The 20023-nt window shown below is 51.7% G+C and overlaps 1 protein-coding gene and 1 pseudogene across 3 annotated transcripts in view; one reads left to right on the top strand and one right to left on the bottom strand.

Annotated features, from left to right (window-relative positions):
* The window catches only part of HSF2BP (heat shock transcription factor 2 binding protein), a 62974-nt gene that overhangs the window by 38773 nt on the left and 4178 nt on the right, over positions 1 to 20023 (top strand). Inside the window, exons 7-8 of one of the 3 annotated variants that reach the window (XM_029938845.1) lie at positions 12958 to 13061; positions 16948 to 17049. The exons of 1 other annotated variant lie outside the window; for it this stretch is intronic. In XM_029938845.1, the coding sequence (XP_029794705.1) occupies positions 12958 to 13061; positions 16948 to 17021 (178 nt within the window). In that variant the 3' untranslated portion in view covers positions 17022 to 17049. Of the gene's footprint in view, positions 1 to 12957; positions 13062 to 16947; positions 17050 to 20023 lie in introns of those variants that run through there. One more of the 3 variants, XM_029938844.1, reaches the window with a different exon arrangement.
* LOC115293129 lies at positions 9389 to 9542 on the bottom strand (annotated as a pseudogene).

The raw sequence follows: 20023 nt of genomic DNA, 5'->3' as shown, positions 1-20023 counted from the left end.
TCTCCCTCTTCTCCTCCGGCACCCACCGCGCGGAGGTGCCACCTTCCTTTTTGTCCCGCACCCCTGGGTTTTCTGTCCTGGGTTTTGTCTTCGTTGCCTTTGCCTTTCAGTTCTGGGGGTTTCTGGGGCTGCGTCCTCCACTCAGCTGTGTCCCGTCCACGAGGAGGCCCGTCAGACGCATCCTTCATTTCTGCCACGGAGGGTTTTGTCTCTAGTACTTCCTTCTGCTTCTCCCCTAGGATTTCCATCCTCCGTGTACGTCTGCCCGTCTGCTCTCGCGTGCGGTCTGCTCTACCCATCAGCGCCCTTACCGTGTCTGTCACAGTAGTTCCGAATTCCTGGCCTGATAATTCTGGCATCTCGGCCGTGTCTGACTGTGTTATTTGTTCTGTCTGCAAATGGGATTTTTTCCTTTTGTCTTGTGGTTTTTCTTTTTCTTTTTTTTTCCCTTGATAACCAGACAAGATGACCTGGGCAGAAGGTCTAAAACAGCCTTTAGTAACGTGGTGGTGAGATGTCAGGGGAGGACACATCCCGCAGTCCTGTGACCCGGGCTCAGTCGTCAGTGAGCCTGTGCCTCTGGGCTGTGAACTTCACGGTGTTTGTCAGTGTTTTCCTCCCTTGCCCGCCCGCCTCAGTGGCAGAGGAGGGCTGGAGCGGACTGCTCGCGGGTACCTCCCCTCTCCAGGGCAGGTAGGGTCTGGCTAACAAGGTTCCCCTGATGGCAGGCCTCGTTGGGAAGAGCAGGGTGCCCTGGTGTGTCTCCCGTGGGTGCTGTGCTCTCCTCCAGCTCTGCCCTCCTGGCCCAGCTCTTGCAGGCACAGGCCGAGGAATCCTGGAGGCCACCCTGACTAGGCGCCCCGTACTGTGTGGCGCTCAGACTTGTCTGCCCCGAGCCTCGGTGCTTCACCGGTCACCGTTCAGGATTTCCTGCCCCGGCACTTGCGCCTGCAGTGGTCTCTGCTTATGACTCTCTGTGCTCCAGTGAGCTGTGACCCCTGCGTTCACTTGTCTGTCTCTCCAGTCTTGGGGACAGCGGTTTTCCCTGTGTCCTCTGCTCTCCTTGGGATCCAAGAGGAGGAGTTGTTGACTTTTCAGTCTGTTGAGCCTCTTATCTATTATTAGGAGGGCGTGATGGTCCTCAGATCCTGACATGCAGAACTGAAAACTGCAAGTCATAAGCTTTCAGTTTTAAAGTCCATTAAAAAAAATCCATTTCTCTTCCACTTCATGTAAAAAACCTTTTCCTTCTTCAGGTTTCAAGCAGGCAGTCACTCCCCCCTGTCCACCTAGCAAGTGCCGGGGTTGTGCCCTCCCCTGTCCGCCATTCTCTCCTGTCTTCAATGTCTCGGTCATGTTTGTGGATGATTCTTTCAGTACTCTGATGTCAAGGTTGCTTGCCTTTCTCAACTCCAGAGACACTGGTGCTCTGCACTGGGAATAATCCAGTCTCGCAGCCACGCCCTGGCCTTTGTTCAGCCTCTGAGATGGCAGAGCCCCGGCCCCCCCCCCCCCCCCCCCCCCCCCCCCCCCCCCCCCCCCCCCCCCCCCCCCCCCCCCCCCCCCCCCCCCCCCCCCCCCCCCCCCCCCCCCCCCCCCCCCCCCCCCCCCCCCCCCCCCCCGCAGCACTCAGGCACATGTCCTCTCTGCACCTTCTCCTCTCCTCCTTGTCCCCTTACCCCTGCTGACAGCTCCTGCTCCTCACCACTTCTCTCCCCTCCTGGTCACCCCACCACTCTCCCCGGCCTCCCTTCCGTCTGCGCCCCTGGATCCCATTGGGGAGCACACCAGGGTTTCTGTCTGCCCGTTGGCAGCCGCAGGTCCCCCCACCACTTCCCGAGGCTTCAGCCTTGGACCGGCCGTTGGCCCTCTCCTTTCCTGCTGCCAGGGCTGCTCAGTGATGCTTCTGAGAAGGCTCCCAGCGCAGCCCTGCCATCTCACCCTTCCCTGGCCTGCAGCTGGGCCCCACTCTGTGCTCCCCAGTCTCCACTTTGGTCTTCACAATGGCCAGGCCAGTCTTCAGACTCAATGACCTTGACCACTTCTCTGTTCCTCATTCCTCTGCTGGTGTGTTCCCAGCAGGTGGCTTTCCTTCCTGCTCCCAGGGAGACTTGGGGGGATGTGGCTGCCTCGCTCATGCCCACCACCCTGTCTCCTCTGTGTGCCAGAGGAGCCTGTGGCTTCTGGGCTTTTTGGGTGAGGGGTCCTCCGACCTCTGCTGTTAATTAGCTGCCTGCTGGGATTTTGCTCAGTTGGTCGTCATCTCTTGCTCTGGCATCTTCAAATTCTCCCTCTCTACTGGCCCCATCAGCCTTTTTGCTCCCGTTTGTGCCCTGACAACCTTCATCAGGGCCCGTCTGTCAGCTCTGCTGAGGTTTGGGTGGCCTTGGGCTTACCTGGCGGAACGTGACGCATTCCCGGCATGGAGGGTGGCTCGTGGTGCCCTTGTCCTTCTGCTTCCTCTCGACGTCCCCGTGGGCCAGTGGCCTTAAAGCAGACGTGATTATACTGTGGGACCCAGTAGGTCTCTTTGGTGGCACACACCCACAGGGTGATAAGTGAGGCGTTCTTGTGACGTGGCCTTGGTGAGTTCTTTCGGTGTCCTGACCTCTCAGGTTGTGTCATTTCTCACTTGTCTTGGCTTATCTGTCTGTTTTGGGGGAAGACTTTTTTTTTTTTTAATATAGTTTATTGTCAAGTTGGTTTCCATATAACACCCAGTGCTCATCCCCACAGGTGCCCTCCTCCATGCCCACCATACATTTCCCCCTCTCCCCCTCCCCTATCAACCCTCAATTTGTTCTCAGTATTTAAGAGTCTATCATGGTTTGCCTCCCTCCCTCTCTGTAACTATTTTGTTCCCCTCCCCCCTCCCCCATGGTCTTCTGTTAAGTTTCTCCTGTTCCACATATGAGTGCAAACATATGGTATCTGTCCTTCTCCACCTGACTTATTTCACTCAGCATGACACCCTCGGGTTCCATCCGTGTTGCTACAAATGGCCAGATTTCATTCTTCCTCATTGCCATGCAGTACTCCATTGTGTATATACCACATCTTCTTGATCCATTCATCAGGTGATGGACATTTAGGCTCTTTCCATGATTTGGCTATTGTTGACAGTGCCGCTGTGAACATTGCCCCTAGGCATCAGCACTTCTGTATCCCTTGGGTAGATCCCTAGCAATGCTATTGCTGGGAAGACCCTTTTTTAACTCCAGATCTAGAAGCTTCCGTCATCTGGTGGCTAGACACACTGGCGGCTGCTGGGCCTCTCGAGGTGCTCTGCTGCCAGCAGGTGGCTGGGCTGGTTTGTCGCAGTGCTGTGTCCTGTAAGCCTTGGCACTGGGCCTCCAGGGGGTCGTCCTCCTGCCGCACCAGCCGGGCCCGTGTCCTCGGTGGGGATTTCCCACATCACTCTCACACAGCAGCCTCTTAGCCAGGCGCCCGTGTGCAGCCCCAGCCGGCCCTGCGCCAGCCTCCGTCAGCCCAGGCTGGGCGGTCAGTGCTGCCAGCTGCCAGCCCGGCAGGGGCTCCCGGCCCCCTTCTCCAGCACGTGTGTGATCAGCGGGTCAGGAGCTCTCCGTCACCACCGGCGTCCGCTCCTGTCCTCCCCCTCCCGCCTCAGGTCACGCGGGCGTGTGCGGGCAAGGTCTCTGCTGTGTCCGGGTTGCACCTGGGCCTTGGGACCGCAGAGGCCGGTGCGCGCGGTGCTGGCACTCAGCCTGGTGCGGTGGGCCCTGCGCCTCCCCTGGTTGTGTCGGCCCCCCCCACCCCCCCGCCGGAGTGTGACACGGGTGTCGCTGATCCTGACACTCGAGAGCTGATGCACCAGTTTTCTTTGATGTGAGGGATCCCGGCCAGGAGTCAGTATAACTCTGGCCTTTCTAAGTGCCTCCTTTTTTTTTTTTTTTTTGTACTTAGTTTTCTCAGTAACTGATTGTCACTGCCTGTCCTTGTCATGATTTTACTAGTCCTCTCAAACACACCGTGTGAGATCTCGTTGTAGCTGCCGCTTAGGGCCGTTGAATGCGTTGCTGGAGGCCCCTGGTCGAGGTGCCTCCCCGGCTGGCGAAAGGGGGCCTCCGGCAGGGCAAGCTCGGAGGCTGCCGGGGCGGCGCTGGTTCTCAGCATTACGCCGCCCTCCAGTCCGGGGTTCACCTGCACGCTCCATGGTGGGGATGTGGTTGCTCTGCGCCAGCCACAGGCTGTGGACACAGCGTGTCCCCCAGTCCGGGCCCGTGAGGACACAGCGTTTACCGTCAGGGAAGGCTGGAGAGGACAGGAGCTCCGCAGGGGTGGGTTTTGCCCAGGCACACGGGGGCAGTTAGAGACGCGCCTTTGCAGTGGGGATGTACTTGGCCCTGCTACTTGAAGAAGCTGCTTGCTGGTCCCCGTGACGCCTTCCCAGTTGTCCCCAGCAGGGTCTAGTCAGTGAGAAGTCTTGCATCTGAAACTTCTCGGGGGCAGAAGCTGCCTCTGGTGCAGAGCCAGCTTGTGAGCTCTGCAGAAAACCGGTGCGTGCTTCACGGCCAAGCGCATCATTCCATCGTTGAACAGACACAGCCCGGGGTGGCCGTGGCTACATTTGCAGAGCTGAGCCTCCTGGAGGGGCGATTCCCCACCCTAAAGACCAACGGGCTGTTTTTTTCCCCCGCGGAATCCCAGTTTTCAAAGCGGACGGTCAGAACACAGGCTCTACTTTGTAAAGATGATTCTAGAAGCATTTCCCCACAACGTCATAGTGGCTGTGCTTTAGGACTATACTTAGGACACTCACTGTGGAGAGCAACTCTGCAGCCACCGCAGTGCACTCAGTGGGTGCATTGCTCGTCTCTCCCCGCTTTGCTGAAAACTTCTGGGTGCCACAGACCGTGCTTCAGCTCTGTACCCCCAAGGCCTGATACGCAGAAGGTACTCAGTAAATGCTGCTCAGTGAGTGAGGGATGCAAACGTTCACTTTCTGGGTTATGGTTGTACCTCGTTTGTTAAAAGTCGTACAAAGTGTAAGTGTGCATTTGGGTGACCCAAAACCTTCACATAAGGAACAGCTTAATACCAGCTGAAAAGAAATCTTCAAACATGATTGGGTTTTCTTAATTATTACCAGTGAAACTTTATTAATCCTAAGTAGTAGGAAAGTTATTGTTATTATTTTTTTATGTTTTTTTTTTTGAGACAGAGAGTATGATCAGGGGAGGGGCAGAGAGAGAGGAAGGCATAGAATTTGAGGCAGGCTCCAGGCTCTGAGCTGTCAGCACAGAGCCCGACACAGGGCTTGAACTTGTGAACTGAGAGATCATGACCTGAGCTGAAGTTGCATGCTTAACAGACTGAGCCACCCAGGCTCCCTGGAACATTACAGCATGCTTCTAGATGTTGGTTAATGGTTAAATATTTTGAAGAGGGACATACATTTGAGGACAAAATCTTAGATTATGTTCAAATTCCTTAGAGTTCGCAGCATTTCCAGATACTAACAAAGGTCAACCAAGCTTCTAAAATGCTTCTAACATTTGGGATCTGGGAACTACTATATATTATTTTTCAGGCAGTAGAGCTTTCATGAAAGCAACAAAATGTTTAACATTTCGTGAGTTAGTCAAATATCAAGTTGTCAAGTGGTAGGTCGTAGTTTGAACATAACTGTGATTCTTCTGAAAGGCATTTTTAGGGTTTTAGCCTATCCAGTTTGATCATTCTGTGTACGTTTTTTAAAAAATGTATATTTGGCATTTTCATTAAGAAAAAGATAATGTAATCCACATGGGCGAAAGAGATCATCAGGCAGTGCCCCAAGGAGACACCGCAAGCTTCATAGATGTCGTCTTCAATCATGATGCAGACTGTAACCACAATGAGATAACTTCATTCTGTCTCATTGAGAAAAAGCCCTGTGTCTGACAGTTAAGAGCTGTGGGGAGAGGCGAGGCCAGAGCGAGCTCACGCCTGTCCACTGCTGCCAGGAGGGGTGAAGGCGGGAGGGCGGGGTCTGTTGAGGTGATTACGCTCGTGCCCGGAACAGGTAGCCCCCCTTTGCACACGTACTCCAGGAAAAGTTTCAGCTGTAAACGCTAGGACCCTAGTGCAGGGACATCCTAGCATCTGCACTGTAATAGCACATGCTAGGAGCTAACTACCCTTTGTCAGCTAGGGAATAGGTAGGTAGAGGGTGATCATTTCACGTGAAAATACTGCAAGTCCGTGCAGACAGATACCTCACGGTGTGTGGACAGCAGGGCATGGTGCCGCTGACCCACACGGAAGATGGAGGTGTCAGGCTCTGCCCATGTGCCGTCCAGGAGCGCGGGGCTGTGTCACGTGGCAGATGGGGGTGGTGGCACTCACCTCCCTCAGGTGTGCATTTAGTTCACAAAGGGGGATTTGACTGTGGTGAGAAGATTTTCTTCCTTAACCAGGGAGGTGGGGATTGTATTATTCTTTATGTCTTTTGTCAGCTTTTAATGCGACACAGTAGATAAAAATTAAATCTATACACATTTGGTTAGGGCTACATACACTGATTTTTAGGTTAAAAAATTTGTTTTAATGTTTTATTATTTGATTTTGAGAGAGAGAGTGACAGAGCAGGAGAGAGGGAGGAGCACAGAGAAGGATACACAGAATCTTAAGCAGGCTCCAAGCTCTGAGCTGTCAGCACAGAGCCCGACGCGGGGCTCGAACCCATGAATGTGAGATCACGACCTGACTGAACAGATCACGATCAGACAATTAACTGACTGAGCCACCATGGCACCTGATTTTTAGGTTTTAACTTGATAAGGGGGCACAGAATCTAAAACAAGCAGATTATGTATTTAATTATTGTACTTATTTAAAAAAACAACAACTAAACAATCCTAAAATGTGTATGGAACTGTAGAAGACCCTGAATAGCCAAAATGACCTTGAATAAGAAAAGTAAAGCTGGAGGCATCGCAATTCCAGACTTCAAGTTCTATTACAAAGCTGTCGTGATCAAAACAGTATGGTACTGGCAGAAATAGACATGAAGGTCAAGGGAGCAGAATAGAAACCAGAAACGAACCTACAGTTATATGGTCAATTCATCTTTGATGGAGCAGGAAAGAATTTCCACTGGAAATAAGACAGTCCATTCAGCAAATGGTGTTGGGAAAACTAGACAGCAACATGCGAAAGCATGAGCCTGGACTGCTGTCTTACACCATAAACAACAACAAACTGAACATGGATGAAAGACCTACATGGGAGGCAGGAACCGTACAAATCCCAGAGAACAGAGATCCCTGACACCAGTGGCAGCAACTTCTTTCTGCATCTCTCACTGGGGGCAGGAGAAACGAAAGCAAAAGTAAACCATTGGGTCTTCATGAAGACAAAAAGCTTCTGCACAGCAAAGGAAACCAACAAAACTGAAAGGCAACCTCCCGAATGGGAGAAAATATTTGGGAATGACATGTCTGGTAAAGGGTTAGTATCCAAAATATATAGAGAACTAGTAGAACTTACCATCTGAAAAAACAATCCAATGAAAAAATAGGCAGAAGACACGCATTTCTCCAAAGACACCCAGATGGCAACAGACGCTCGAACAGGTGCTCAACATCACTCCTCATCAGGGAAGTGCAAATCAGAACCACACCGAGCTGCCGCCTCACACCTGTCAGAACGGCTAAACACCAACAACAGAAGACACAAGTGCTGTCGAGGAGGTGGGGAAAAGGGAGCCCACTCGCGCGGCTGGTGGGAGTGCACACTGGCGCAGCCACTCTGGAAGACAGTATGGAGGCTCCTCAGAAAGCTAAAAATTGAACTACCCTACGATCCAGCAATTGTATTACTAGGCCTTTACCCAAAGGACACAAAATACTGACTCAGAGGGGTTCATCGGTTGTGCCAGCACCCTTTACAGCCGCCAGGCGGCGGAAGCAGTGCAAGTGTCCACACCTGATGAATGAATAAAGATGTGGGGTGTGTGTGTGTGTGTGTGTGTGCGCGTGTGCGTGCGCGCGCGCGCAATGGAATATTACTCAGCCTTTAAAAAGAACGAAATCTTGCCATTTGCAACAATATGGTTGGATCTAGAGAGCATTATGCTAAGTGAAATAAGTCAGAGAAAGACAAATACCATATTTTACTCCTATATATGGAATTTAGGAAACAAATGAGCAAAGGGGAAAAAAAAGAGGCAAAGAAAGAAACAGCCTCTCAGTTATGGACAGCACACTGCTGGCCGCCAGCTCGCATGTCGGGGGCCTCTGCCCGCCGGCCCTGTGCACCGTGGGCTCTGACGTGTCCGGTCGTGTCGCCCCGTCGTCTGCTTCTCAACATACGCGGTCTTGTATACGCGTTTTACTGCTCATTGTTCCCGAGCATTACTTGATGGTGCTAATTTGGCTGCTTTTGATTTTAGTCCAGATGACCAGTTGTGGTTTTTGTTTCCTGAGGTTATGCCTGTTTGTTTATTTTTATTGTTGGCTTGTTTTAAAGTCCTGAGTGTGTCTGTTCTTCGTTACTTCCAGTTGTCATTTCTTTTAAGATGAGTAAGATGGCTCAGGAGTGTCCCTTTTACTTCTGATGACTCGGCCTCGTCTGTCCTTCAGGCTGTCAGGAGGGCGTCCTGACTTCTCACCAAGCTGAGCTGTGGGGCCCCAGGCCTGGGAAAGCTACGTGGAGAGAGTGTCCTTTTTTCTTTTTTTGAAAGAGAGTTTCTGGCAGTGCTTTCGTGCCATTTCAGGTGCCAGCATCTCCCTTGTAGCCTTGATTCCAGTCCTGACTCTGCCAGTATCTGGTGTGTCTGCAGGTCCCGGGACGGAGAGACAGCCAGGTTGCCTTTGGAGCCTGTCTGTCTGTCTGTCTGTCTGTAACCACTCCTCCGCTTAGGTTTGTGGAACAAAGCAGAATTCGCCCACCTTTGCTGTCCCTGGAGGGAAGTCGGCCTCCTGATGCTACAGTAGTTTGGGAGGCGACATTTACTTTTAATGCCTCAGTGAGGGAAGAGTCGATGTGCAGTTGCTCTTGACTTTGCAGCTGGAAATCTGATACATTATTGACAAAATGTTTGTGGTTAGAATATAAATCTTGGAACAGAAAGTTTCCTGGGTTTGTTGTTTGCTAAGTCCTGTGTGACCTTGGAGGAATCTCTGGTCTTCTGTGGGCTGTAGTCTGACCATGACATGAGTCACCGCAATCACCTTTGTTCCAGTTTAGCTGCCTCTGGATGGCTGATTTTTTTTTTTTTAACATTTATTCATTTTTGAGAGAGAGAGAGCGCAAGCAGGGGAGGAGCAGAGAGAGAGAGAGAGAGAGAGAGAGAGAGAGAGAGAGAGAGACACAGATTCCAAAGCAGGCTCCAGGCTCTGAGCTGTCAGCACAGAACCTGACACGGGGCTCGAACTCACGAGCTGTGAGATCATGACCTGAGCTGAAGTCAGACGCTCAACTGACTGAGCCACCGAGGCGCCCCACTGGATGGCTGATTTTGACCAAAGACGAATTTTAAATTAAACTGATAAGAACAGTTACTACACTTGATCTTAGCCAAAAGGCCAAGAAGCGATCAAAGACGAATTTTAAAGGTATTTATCAATATTATGAGTTGTTTTTGCCACCTTAAAGTTAAATGGCAGTCAGTGGAGCATTTATTTCAACTGTCCGTATTTCTTGGAATTTGCCTGTGTTCCAGTTGTCACTCTGGGGTCATTTTGCCTTTTAAGATTTAAAGATTAGCTGCTTAAAAAAAATTAGCTAGCTTACTTTCATTCTCTAAGGCAGGGGTCACAAACTCATCTGTAAAGGGCCAGACAGAAGATACTTTCGGCTTTGTGGCCGTGCGGTCCGTGCGGGTAGCAGCGACTCGGCCATGCTGCTGGGGCCCAGGGTCGGGGGGCGGGGACGGGACCTGCAACTTCAGGGGATTTGACCACCTGTGTCGGTGATCTGAAAACAGAACTCTCTTCTTAGAAGCCTGGATCGGAGGCCTCAGAAATTTCTAGTTAAAGTGCTCAATCTTCCTCATGAATGCAACACTTGAACCACTCTTAGTAACTCATTAAATAGATTACCAAGGAATAGGCTTTGGACATGTGTAAGAACTTGTGGGAAACCTTGAAAGGACTTACAAGTTGGGCTCATTTTGTGGCCCCGTGAGAAGGCAGAGGGTGGCGATCTGAGAACTGAGCCGCAGGGCCCGGGAGGTGCCAGACCCTGTTGTCTCCCGGAACTTGGTAGGTGACTGACGTGGAAGATGCCCCTGGAAGTGGGGGAGAGAGCGCCTGTGTGTGCGTGCTTTGCCCCCTCGGGCTCGCAGCCGCGGGGCGGGCTCACTGTCCACGTTCACACCGAGTGCTTCCCGCGTCTCAGGGCCGCAGCGGGAGCTGCGGAGCTCAGAAACCGGCTCTTCTAGGGGCGCCTGGGGGCTCAGTCGGTTAAGTGTCCGACTTCGGCTCAAGCTGTGATCTCACGGTTCGTGGGTTCGAGCCCCGCGTCGGCCTCTGTGCTGACAGCTCAGAGCCTGGAGCTGCTTCCGGTTCTGTGTCTACCTCTCTCTCTGACTCTCCCCTGCTCACACTGTCTCTCTCAAAAATAAAACATTAAAAACATTTTTTTAATTAAAAAAAGCCAACTATTTTAACAGGAAACTGTAATAAACATTTTCTGTGGCATGTGTGTGCGTACCACAGTTGGTTTAATGAACCCTTTGTTAATGGACTGATTTCATTTTGCTTCAGGCTCCAACGTTTCTTGGCATGACACTTTCTGATTCCATCCTTATTTGAAATGTTGACGTATTGCCTATTATGGAAGTTTTGCAGGGTTGTGATTTTTTAAAAGTTGGCAGTATGATACAGTAGAGAACATCTTGTTTACTGAACGTCTTGGCACCCCTTACATTTGCACTCAGCCAGTGCCCCCAGTGGGCCGTGCGGGTAAGCGGCCCGTCGCATACGGACACTGCAGGTCATCTTCGTGGGCTCGGGGTTCTGTTCTCTGCTCCTGGAGAGAGACAGTGTGTGTCCCAGCGGGCGGTTGGCTGTGCCCGGCGCCTGAACCCTGGCTCCTGAGATGACCAGCAAACTCTGTGCCCTGTGCCTGGCTGCCCGGCACCTGCCGCTCACAGGGCCTCTTAGGAGCTGCCTCATGGAGACGCACACAGTGCTGGTGGCCGTGGCTGGGCTCCCTGGGCCTCGACCCCCGCCGTGTCCCCGCCTGCCTGCGCTCCCTCCTCCCCCCTGTGCTCTGCTCACTGCAGCCCCTCTAACGCCCCGTCTCTGTCTGTGTGGGCCTCTCCTTACCAGCCTGCCCCTGCCTCAGTTCCCTTGAATTGTACTGTTGGATTGTTACCACTTTGTTTTTTTGTGAGTTCTAGGTTCTCCTTTGAATGGGCTGGCCATTTATAATACTCAGTAGTTCCTTTACCTTGTTTTCTAAATTTATTTTTATATTTTTCTTAATACTTATTTCTGAGAAAGAATGCATGCAATTGGGGGAGGGGCAGAGAGAGAGGTGACAAAGGATCTGAGGCAGGCTCCACGCAGCCCGCAGAGAGCCCACCGTGGGGCTCGAAGTCACAAACTGTGAGATTGTGACCTGAGCCACAGTTGGATGCTTACCCGACTGAGCCACCCAGGCGCCCTCTTTTTGTATTTTCTATACCTACAAAACATACTTGTTTTCCATTCTGCGGTTGATGCCTCTAGTAGGTGACAGTTCTCTTTTTCGAGTTCTGGCTCTCATTGGTTCTTTGTGCTCTTACTTTTGAGGTCGTGTTTTCCATGGCTTTTGTGATTTTGGGTCCGACCTCACATTTGCTAGTCCTGTATTTGTGGGGATTTTTTGAAGGCCAGGTTGAGGGCTCCTTCCCAGCTCTTTCTTGTATTAAAACCATTGGCTTGTGGATTCTCATGCCTTGCACAAAACATAGCCCCGCACCCAGCCAGACAGCTCATCTCCCCGGGTTTTCTGCGGGGCTCCGAGTCCCTTCCTTCTGTCCTGCTGCACAGTCACGCTACTGCAGCACGGCTGTGTGCTTCCGGAGCCTTCCTCACGCCCCCTGAATTTGCACTCTCCCCGAGTTCCTGATCAGGGATCGTTCCCTTCACTTCTTGCAAGCTCATCCGTTCTTTCAGGGGTTTGCAAAATATTTGTGTAGCCTTTGGTTTTTTTCTTTTAATTGCTTTGCAACGTTGAGGTTTTGGGATCTCTGTATTCTGCAGTGTTGTTAGAAATCTGCCTGGCAGTTTTCCTGTTTTCATTAGACTCTAACTTACCAGTTGTGATCGGTTCTTAAGATAGCTTCTAAGATCCTGATTAACTCTGGATACTGTCTTTTCCGTTATTAGAAACGGGTTTATGGCGCTCTTCATCCCTTGTGCTGTGGATTAAACACATTTGTGTGGCCTGAGTGTGCTACCTCAACATCGTGGATAATTTTCATTGAATGAAAAGATAGGATTCAATTTTAAGCAGCTGAATTGAACTGTTAAGAGCACAGTATACTTAGGGGGTGCCTGGGTGGCTCAGTCGGTTAAGTGTCCAACTTCGGCTCAGGTCTGATCTTGCGGTTCGTGGGTTCGAGCCCCGCGTTGGGCTCTGTGCTGACAGCCTGTCTTCAGATTCTGTGTCTCCCTCTCTCTCTGGCTCTCCCCTGCTTGTGCTGTCTCTCCCTATCTCTCAAAAATAAACAAATAAGTAAAATGAACACAGTAGACTTGAGAATTAAGGGTTGCCTATATGTAAATGCAGGACTGGTAATAAATGACTCTGTAAGTCTGGTCTTGAGGTTTCCGGTGGGACCTTGCAGTTGTGTCCCTTGATTATGTGCACTTTTCAAAGGTGGTTTTATGTGGCCCTGTTGCCGGAGCGTCCTGGAGACCTACACCCCGCGTGCAGCTCCCGTCACCACCGCAGAGTGGGGCGTGCTGGGGGCGGGGCCCACGTGGGGCAGCACCTCACCCTGTCCTCTCTGCATTTCAGGTTACTGCTGATGGCCCTGTACAACGTGAGCATCAACCTGCGAGGCCTCAAGTACATCAGCGAGAGCCCGGGCTTCATCCCGCTGCTCTGGTGGCTCCTGAGCGGTGAGGCCCGAGGGCTCCCCGTGCAGCTTCCCGTCCAGCCTGGGCGCCTGCTCCCCTGTGGCCGGGACGGGGGTCCGAGGGTATTAGCATTTCTTTAAAGAAAGCTTTCAAACTAGAGAGAGCTCAGCGGGGTGCTGGCTCATTCCTGCTCCCGGAGCCTTGCTCTCAGGCTGTGATTCTGTGCCTCAAAGGAAAGTGTCTTATAAAACAGCTGGCCGAGGGCGCCGTCTGGGGTCTGAATGTCAGGTAAAGAATGTGGGGGAAAGGACATGAGAGACTGCAGCCCTGGGTAAATAACCGGTAGTGTAACCGTAGCAGGTCTATTTTTACCTTTCTGAGGAGCGCCCACACTGTTTTCCAGAGTGGTTGCACCAGCTTGCACTCCCCCAATGGGACACGAGGGCTCCTTCCTCTGCGTTCTCACCGGCCCTGTTACTTCTTGTGTGTTTGGGTTCAGCCGTTCTGACGGGTGTGAGGGGGTATCGCATTGTGGGTTTGCCCAGCGTTTCCCTGGTGATGAGTGACGCTCGGCATCTCCTCATGTACCTGTTTAACCATCTGTGCGTCTTTGGAGAAATGCCTGGTCCTGCCGTCTGCCCGTTTTTTAATTGGATTGTTTGGCTTTTGGGTGTTGAGTTTTATAAGTTCTTTACGCGTTTTCGATTGTCCCAATCTGTTCATCATAGCTTTTGTTTTACTTTAACACTTGTTTATTTTGAGAGAGAGAGCACATGTGCGCAGGCGGGAGTGGGACAGGGAGGCGGGGAGAGAGAGTCCCCAGCAGGCCCCAGCTCTGCCAGCACAGAGCCCGACGGGGGCTCAGTCTCGCGCAGTGTGAGATCACGACCTGAGCCGCAGCCAAGAGTCAGACACCTGCGCCGCCATCACAACTTTTAACACTGCGTGTGTAGGCGGTTCGTATTTCACTCAAGTGTGCGAAAGTGGACTCTCCTTACTTTTTCATAACTTAGGTCAATCTCTGCTTGAGCTTCATTTCCACGTGCTGGTGAATGCTTATTTTTTGCAGCACGTCTTGGAGATATAACTGACATGCAATAAACTGCACACACTTGAGGCAAACAGTTGGTAGGTTTTGATGTAAATGTGCACGTGTCAAATAAACCACGGCCACAGTAAAGGTAGTGCGCATGGCCGTGACCCCCGAAGGTGCCCTGTGCCACGTGGTGGTCCTTCCCCCCATCCCTCTGCTCCTCTTTCCTGACACTCGTTCACCCCTTTTCGCACAACAGTTTTCACTTTCTCCCAGTTTATATTCCTGGAATCCTACAGCTTGTATTCTGCTTTGCCTGGCTTCTCATTCAACATAATTACTTTGAGATCCATCCATGTTGTTACTGTGGACTAAGAGTTGGTTACTTTTTATTGCTAAGTAGTATTCTGTGATGCGGGTGCGCTGCAGGCTGCGGTGTTTATCTGGGTGTTGATAGGCGTTTGGTTCGTCTCCAGGTTTTGGCTATTATGAATAAGACTGCTGTGAACCTTCTAGTATGCCTTTGCATGGATGTGTGTTTTCATTTCTTTTGGGTAAATGCCTAGGAGCGGAATGTCCGGGTGCACGGTGCGTGTGTGCTGCTGTTTTGCACACCCCCAGCAGCGTGTCACCTGCGTGTCCCTGTCAGTGCTCAGGCAGCCCCTTTGTTAACTGTAGACACTGCAGCAGGGGTGTGGTGGCATCTGTGGTCTTAATTTGCATTTCTGTTATGACTCATGATGTTGAGCACATTTCCCGTCCATGTATCTTCTCTGATGAGGTATCTTTTCCTATCTTTTGCCCACGAAAAAAATGGGTTGTTTTAATTGAGTATCGAGTTCTTTGTGTATTCTGGATTCAAATCCTTCGACAGATATGTGGTTTGCAGATATTTTCATCTGATCTGTGGCTTTTCTTTTCCTTTTCTTAAAAGCATTTTCAAAGAATGGCAGTTCTTAATTTTGATGAAGTTTAACTTGTTCTTTTCCTTTTATGAATTGTGCTTTTGGTGTAGAATTCTTTGCCCGAATCAAGGTCACATAAATTTTAAATTTGTTTACCTTTTCTTTTTTTTCTTTAATGTTTTATTTATTTTCGAGAGAGCATAAGCAAGGGACGGGTAGAGAGAGGGGGACAGCGGATCTGAAGCAGGCTCTGCACTGACAGCAGCAAACCCAGTTGGGGGGCTTGAACTCGTGATCCACAAGACCATGACCTGAGCTGAAGTTGGACGCTTAATGACTGTGCCATCCAGGTGCCCCTAAATTTGTTTTCTTTTAAAAGTTCTAAAGTTTTTGAGTTTTACATTTATGTCTACAGTGCATTTTGGAATAGTGTTTGTAGTGGCAAGAGGTGAGAATCCCAGTTCTTGCTTCATGTGAGGCCGCCTGGTCGGCGCACTGCCGCTTGTCGTGAAGGCCGCTTTGTCCGCCGGACGCCCCCGCACCTTTGCTGAAGACCACACGACGGCGTGTGTGAGGGTGTGGTTGTGGACTTGCTGTTCCGATCCATGGACCCACTTTGTCTTTACGCCAATATCATACTCTATAGTAACTCTTCACGTCAGGGACTGTAAATCCTCCAGCACTGTTCGAGTTTCCAAAGCTTCTCCCTCTATTTCTAAGTTCTTTGAATTCCAGATGATTTGAGAAATCAGCATGTCACTTTCTACCCAAAACTATCCTGTTGGAATTTTTATTGGAATTATGTTGAATTGACATTTCATGTGAGGGGAATTGGCATTTTAGCAATATTGCGCCTTCCAATCCCTGAGCACAGTGTATTTGTGCATTTAGTTAGTTACTGTTGGGAGATACGGTCTCTGATGTTTCTTTATATCTTAAGAACCGAGGGACTGGTGTCCTTTGTTCCTGGCCGTCTTTGCAAGGATGCTTGTAGAGTGAGCGCCCTTGGTAGGTAGAGACACTGTCTCTGTTCAGAGCAAAGGGCTGGTTGTTGACAAGCGTGCACTCGGTGCGCTTCCCTCTGGGGCAGAGGCCCGGCGGGCCTGCTCCCCGTTACGAAGGGTCTGGGCTCTGTGTGACGCAGCCCACGGCCTTGCGCGGCGCCGAGGAGTTGGGTCTCACTGACCCGGCCCGAGCTGCTGGCGAGGAGTGCAGTCCTTGGTCTTGGACTCGGCGGCGCGGGTGTCTCCGCCAGCACCTCCGCGGACCCGGTAGCTGGCGAGGAGGATGAAACACCGGGCCTCCGGGTCCCGAGGGCCGGGCTTGTGCTGCGCGCGAACGCCTCACCCCCAGGGCTGGCTGCCTGACCAGACAGGTTTTTGTCTCTTGAGAGTGTGAACTAAGGGACCCTAGACTCCAGGGCCTGTCCCGGGCCTGGTCCGCCAGGTCCCTGTCCAGTCGTCACGGGCGCATGATGCCCACGATGCCAGTTGGAGGGGGCAGGGGTGGTGACAGGGGGATGATAGAGTACTTAATGCTTTCTGAGTGTCAGTCACTGGTTTAAGGGCTTACACATGTTCCCAGATCTCACCCTCTAAGTGCCAGTTTGAGGCAGATATTGTAGTTTCTCTTTTATAGAAGAGGCGGCTAAAGGGCCCCGAGGTGCATGGCTTGCTCAGCAGTGTAGCTGCCGAGTGGAGGCCTGGCAGGTGGCGCCCAGGCCCCGTCTCTTGGCCGCCGGGCTGGACGCTGCCTTGCAGAGGCGCCTCAGCGCGGAGGCCTCGTTGCGGGCGCCTTCCCGCCTTCCCCTGCCCGTCCCTGGACGCGGGCGCCCGGAGCCAGAGGCCTCGCTCTCTGCGGGCCGGCGCCTTCCATCCGCCGCCAGCCTTTGCGGGGCGCCCTGTGGGGCGCTGTCTAGCTGCGGTCCCCAGAAGTCATCTGCAGCGAGGGACAGCTGTCGGGTCTGACCTTCGTTTCTGCGGCTCTGCAGGCGCGAGCAGCCTGAGCGTCCCCGACACGCACCGGACACGGTGCTCCTTGACCCGGATGGACGGTTCTGCTTGAGCTTCGGTGGCGCCCGTGGCAGACCATGGCGGAGCTTCTTCGTGCCGCTTCTCCCCGCCGTGGCGTCAGGCTTGCTTGTTCCCGAAGATAGGTCGTTCTTTCGACACAGGGAGCCAAACCCTAATAAATCTTTTATAAGGTCGTTTTGCCTGATATATTTAGAGCTGTTATCACAAATAAAGGCAAGTCTAGTAAACCCAAGACATCTGACCCCCGAATTCCTTATGGAATTTCTTCAGCTTAAAAATTGAAATTTGGGGGTGCCTGGGTGGCTCACTTGGTTGAGTGTCCAGCTTCGGCTCAGGTCATGACCTCACTATTATTCGTAGGTTCGAGCCCTGTGTCAGGCTCTGTGCTGACAGCTCAGAGCCTGGAGCTGCTTCGGATTCTGTGTCTCCCTCTCTGTCTGATCCTCCCCTGCTCATGCTGTCTCTCTCTCTCAAAAATAAATAAAATTTTTTAAAAAACTGAAAGTTTTTGGAGCACCTGGGTGGCTCAGTTGGTTGAGTGTCCAACTTCAGCTCAGGTCATGATCTCACGGTCCGTGGGCTCGAGCCCCGTGTCGGGCTCTGTGCTGACAGCTTGGAGCCTGCAGCCTGCTTCAGATTCGATGTCTCCCTTGCTCTCTGCCCTTACCCCTCTGATAGTGTTCTGTCTCTCTCTCAAAAATAAACGCTAAAAATTTTTTTAAAATTGAAATTTGTTATAGAATCTGGAGTTAAGTGTATCTTTTTTTAAGAGACTCTTTAAAAAATTTTTTTTAATGTTTATTTATTTTTTAGACAGAGAGTGTGAGCAGGGGAGGGGCAGAGAGAGAGGGAGACACAGAGTCCGAAGCAGCTCCAGGCTCTGAGCTGTCAGCACAGAGCCCGATGCGGGGCTCGAACCCATGAACTGTGAGATCATGACCTGAGCCAAAGTCAAATACTTAACTGACTGAGCCCCCCAGTCGCCCCCAGAATCTGATGTATATTATAGGAAGATGAATATGTATTTCATTATAGAATAGGAAAATAAGAACAAAAACAGTTCCATGAAAAGTAATCATGCTTCTTGGTGCTTAGCGATGGTAGTGTGATTGGCAGAATCCTTGACCCTCGTAACCGCTTAGCACTAGGACAGAGCCTGAAAATCAGCTTATTCTTTCCCTGTGCTTTTTAGTAGATCTCCTCTGTGAAAATAGACCAGACAAATAGAAGTATGTTCTAGTTTTCAGAAGATTTAGAAAAATAGATTTCATTACTTCTCTTAATAATTAGGTGCTACTTTTATCAGCTCTCCTGTTGGGAGATGTGGTGTATTTTGAAGAATGTCGGCTTTGGATGTATTTGACTCGGATGAGAATTGCAGCTTTTCTACTTGGGAATTTACCTGACCCTTTAGAATTCCACATTTCTGTTCTGCAAGAGGAAAGTTTCTACCTCAGGGGCCTTCATGTGTACTGAAATGCAGCAGTGCCTGGGCCAGCACCAAAACAGTCGGTGTTGCATGTGCTCTGCCTCTCAATCATTCATACTGCAGGGAACGCTCGTTTTCACGTACTTCCTTCCACCCGAAGGCAGCCCGTCACGGGCGAGCACCAGGACTTCTCAAGCCGCAGTGTAGACGCAGGTGCCGTGCATCACCCCGGACCAAATCACCGCTTCCTTTAATGTCTGTTGGATTGCGTTTTCCTTCCCTTTGTTCGGCTGTGTGGCTGGCATGTCCCCAGGCTTTCTCTACATTCTTGACATTCCTCTTTGCCTGCAGAGCTGCCACGGAGAGCTGGGAAACGGCTGACGAGGACGAGTGTGTGGGGGGTGACCCCGTGGCATGGGGCTGTTAGCGCAGGCGGGTGTTTTGATCACACTGTAGCGTGTAGTGCTGTCTCCTAGCCGTGTGCACTTGCCTCCTGTCTTACATTTATGTAGTTTGTGTGAGCCGTGTGAGACACGATCGCCCTGCCAAGTCTGTTCCTCGAGCCCAGACCTCTGTCCTGAGCCCCACACCCCTGTGTCCAGCTGTCTGCCTGCCGTCTCCATGCGCCTGGCGAGCAGGCCCGCGGACGTCCAGTGCTTCCCGGAACTCCGCAGGTTCCGGCCGACTTCCTGATCTGTGCCCGCGCTCCCCTCTCGCCACGGCCTTCCCAGGCTCAGTTAATGACAACTCCGTTTCGGTTTCTTAGGCCTTTAAAACCCTTACAATGAATCTTGTCTCCCTTTCCTTGCACACCCACGTCCAACCTGTAAGGAAATCTTGAGGGCTTTACATTTGAAGCGCACCCAGAAGCTGACCGCCGTTGACCACCCCCTCCTGGTTTTGAGCCTCCGTCTTCTCTCGTTTAAAGAGCTCCCGCAGCCTCCCGCAGCCTCCCCTCTGTCCGTCCTCACAGGGCACGAGCGGGGGCCGGCCGTACGATGGGAGACATCCCAGACCAACTCTCCTTATGGAAAACAGTCAGAACGCTGAGTGCCTTGTAAAAAAAAAGTTTCTTTAAATGTTCCTCTGAGATAGAAAAAGAGTAATTGTACCCAAAGCACAAACGCCAAGTGAAGGTGGGACACCAGAGAAGTCATAGCCCTGAGCCAGCTCCTGCTTTGAGGGCATTTGTCAAAAGGACCTTCAGTTTCCATGGCCTCACCAGGTGTGGGGCCAGGAAGCAAAGCCCAGGTCCCATGCCGGCTGAGTAGCCCAGGAGGGACTCCCAAAGGCGTTTACCAGCATCTTAGGGGACACAGCCCTCCTCCAGCCCTCGGGAGCTGCGGGAAAATCGCTCTTACGGGTGGTCGGGGAGAGGACCCGAGTGCTGTGCGAGCCCTGGTTGGACCCTGGCCGCTGGAGGCTCCTCACCCCCCCGGAACGTGCCGGAATGTGCCTGCTGCTCGCTGTCCTGGCTCCCAGCAGCTGCCCCAAGGACAGAGCCTTGAGCCCCTGATGCAGTGCTGACACTGTCTGGCCCACCAAGGCGTCTGTGTGAACTGGTGTTTTTTGTTATAGATAGAAGTGTTTTATGCATTTATTTT

Source organism: Suricata suricatta, chromosome 5, assembly GCF_006229205.1.
Source record: "Suricata suricatta isolate VVHF042 chromosome 5, meerkat_22Aug2017_6uvM2_HiC, whole genome shotgun sequence".
NCBI classification, from domain to species: Eukaryota; Metazoa; Chordata; class Mammalia; order Carnivora; family Herpestidae; genus Suricata; species Suricata suricatta.
The sequence above is the reverse complement of the archived record's forward strand: the minus strand, read 5'-3'. Positions and strand labels throughout refer to the sequence as shown.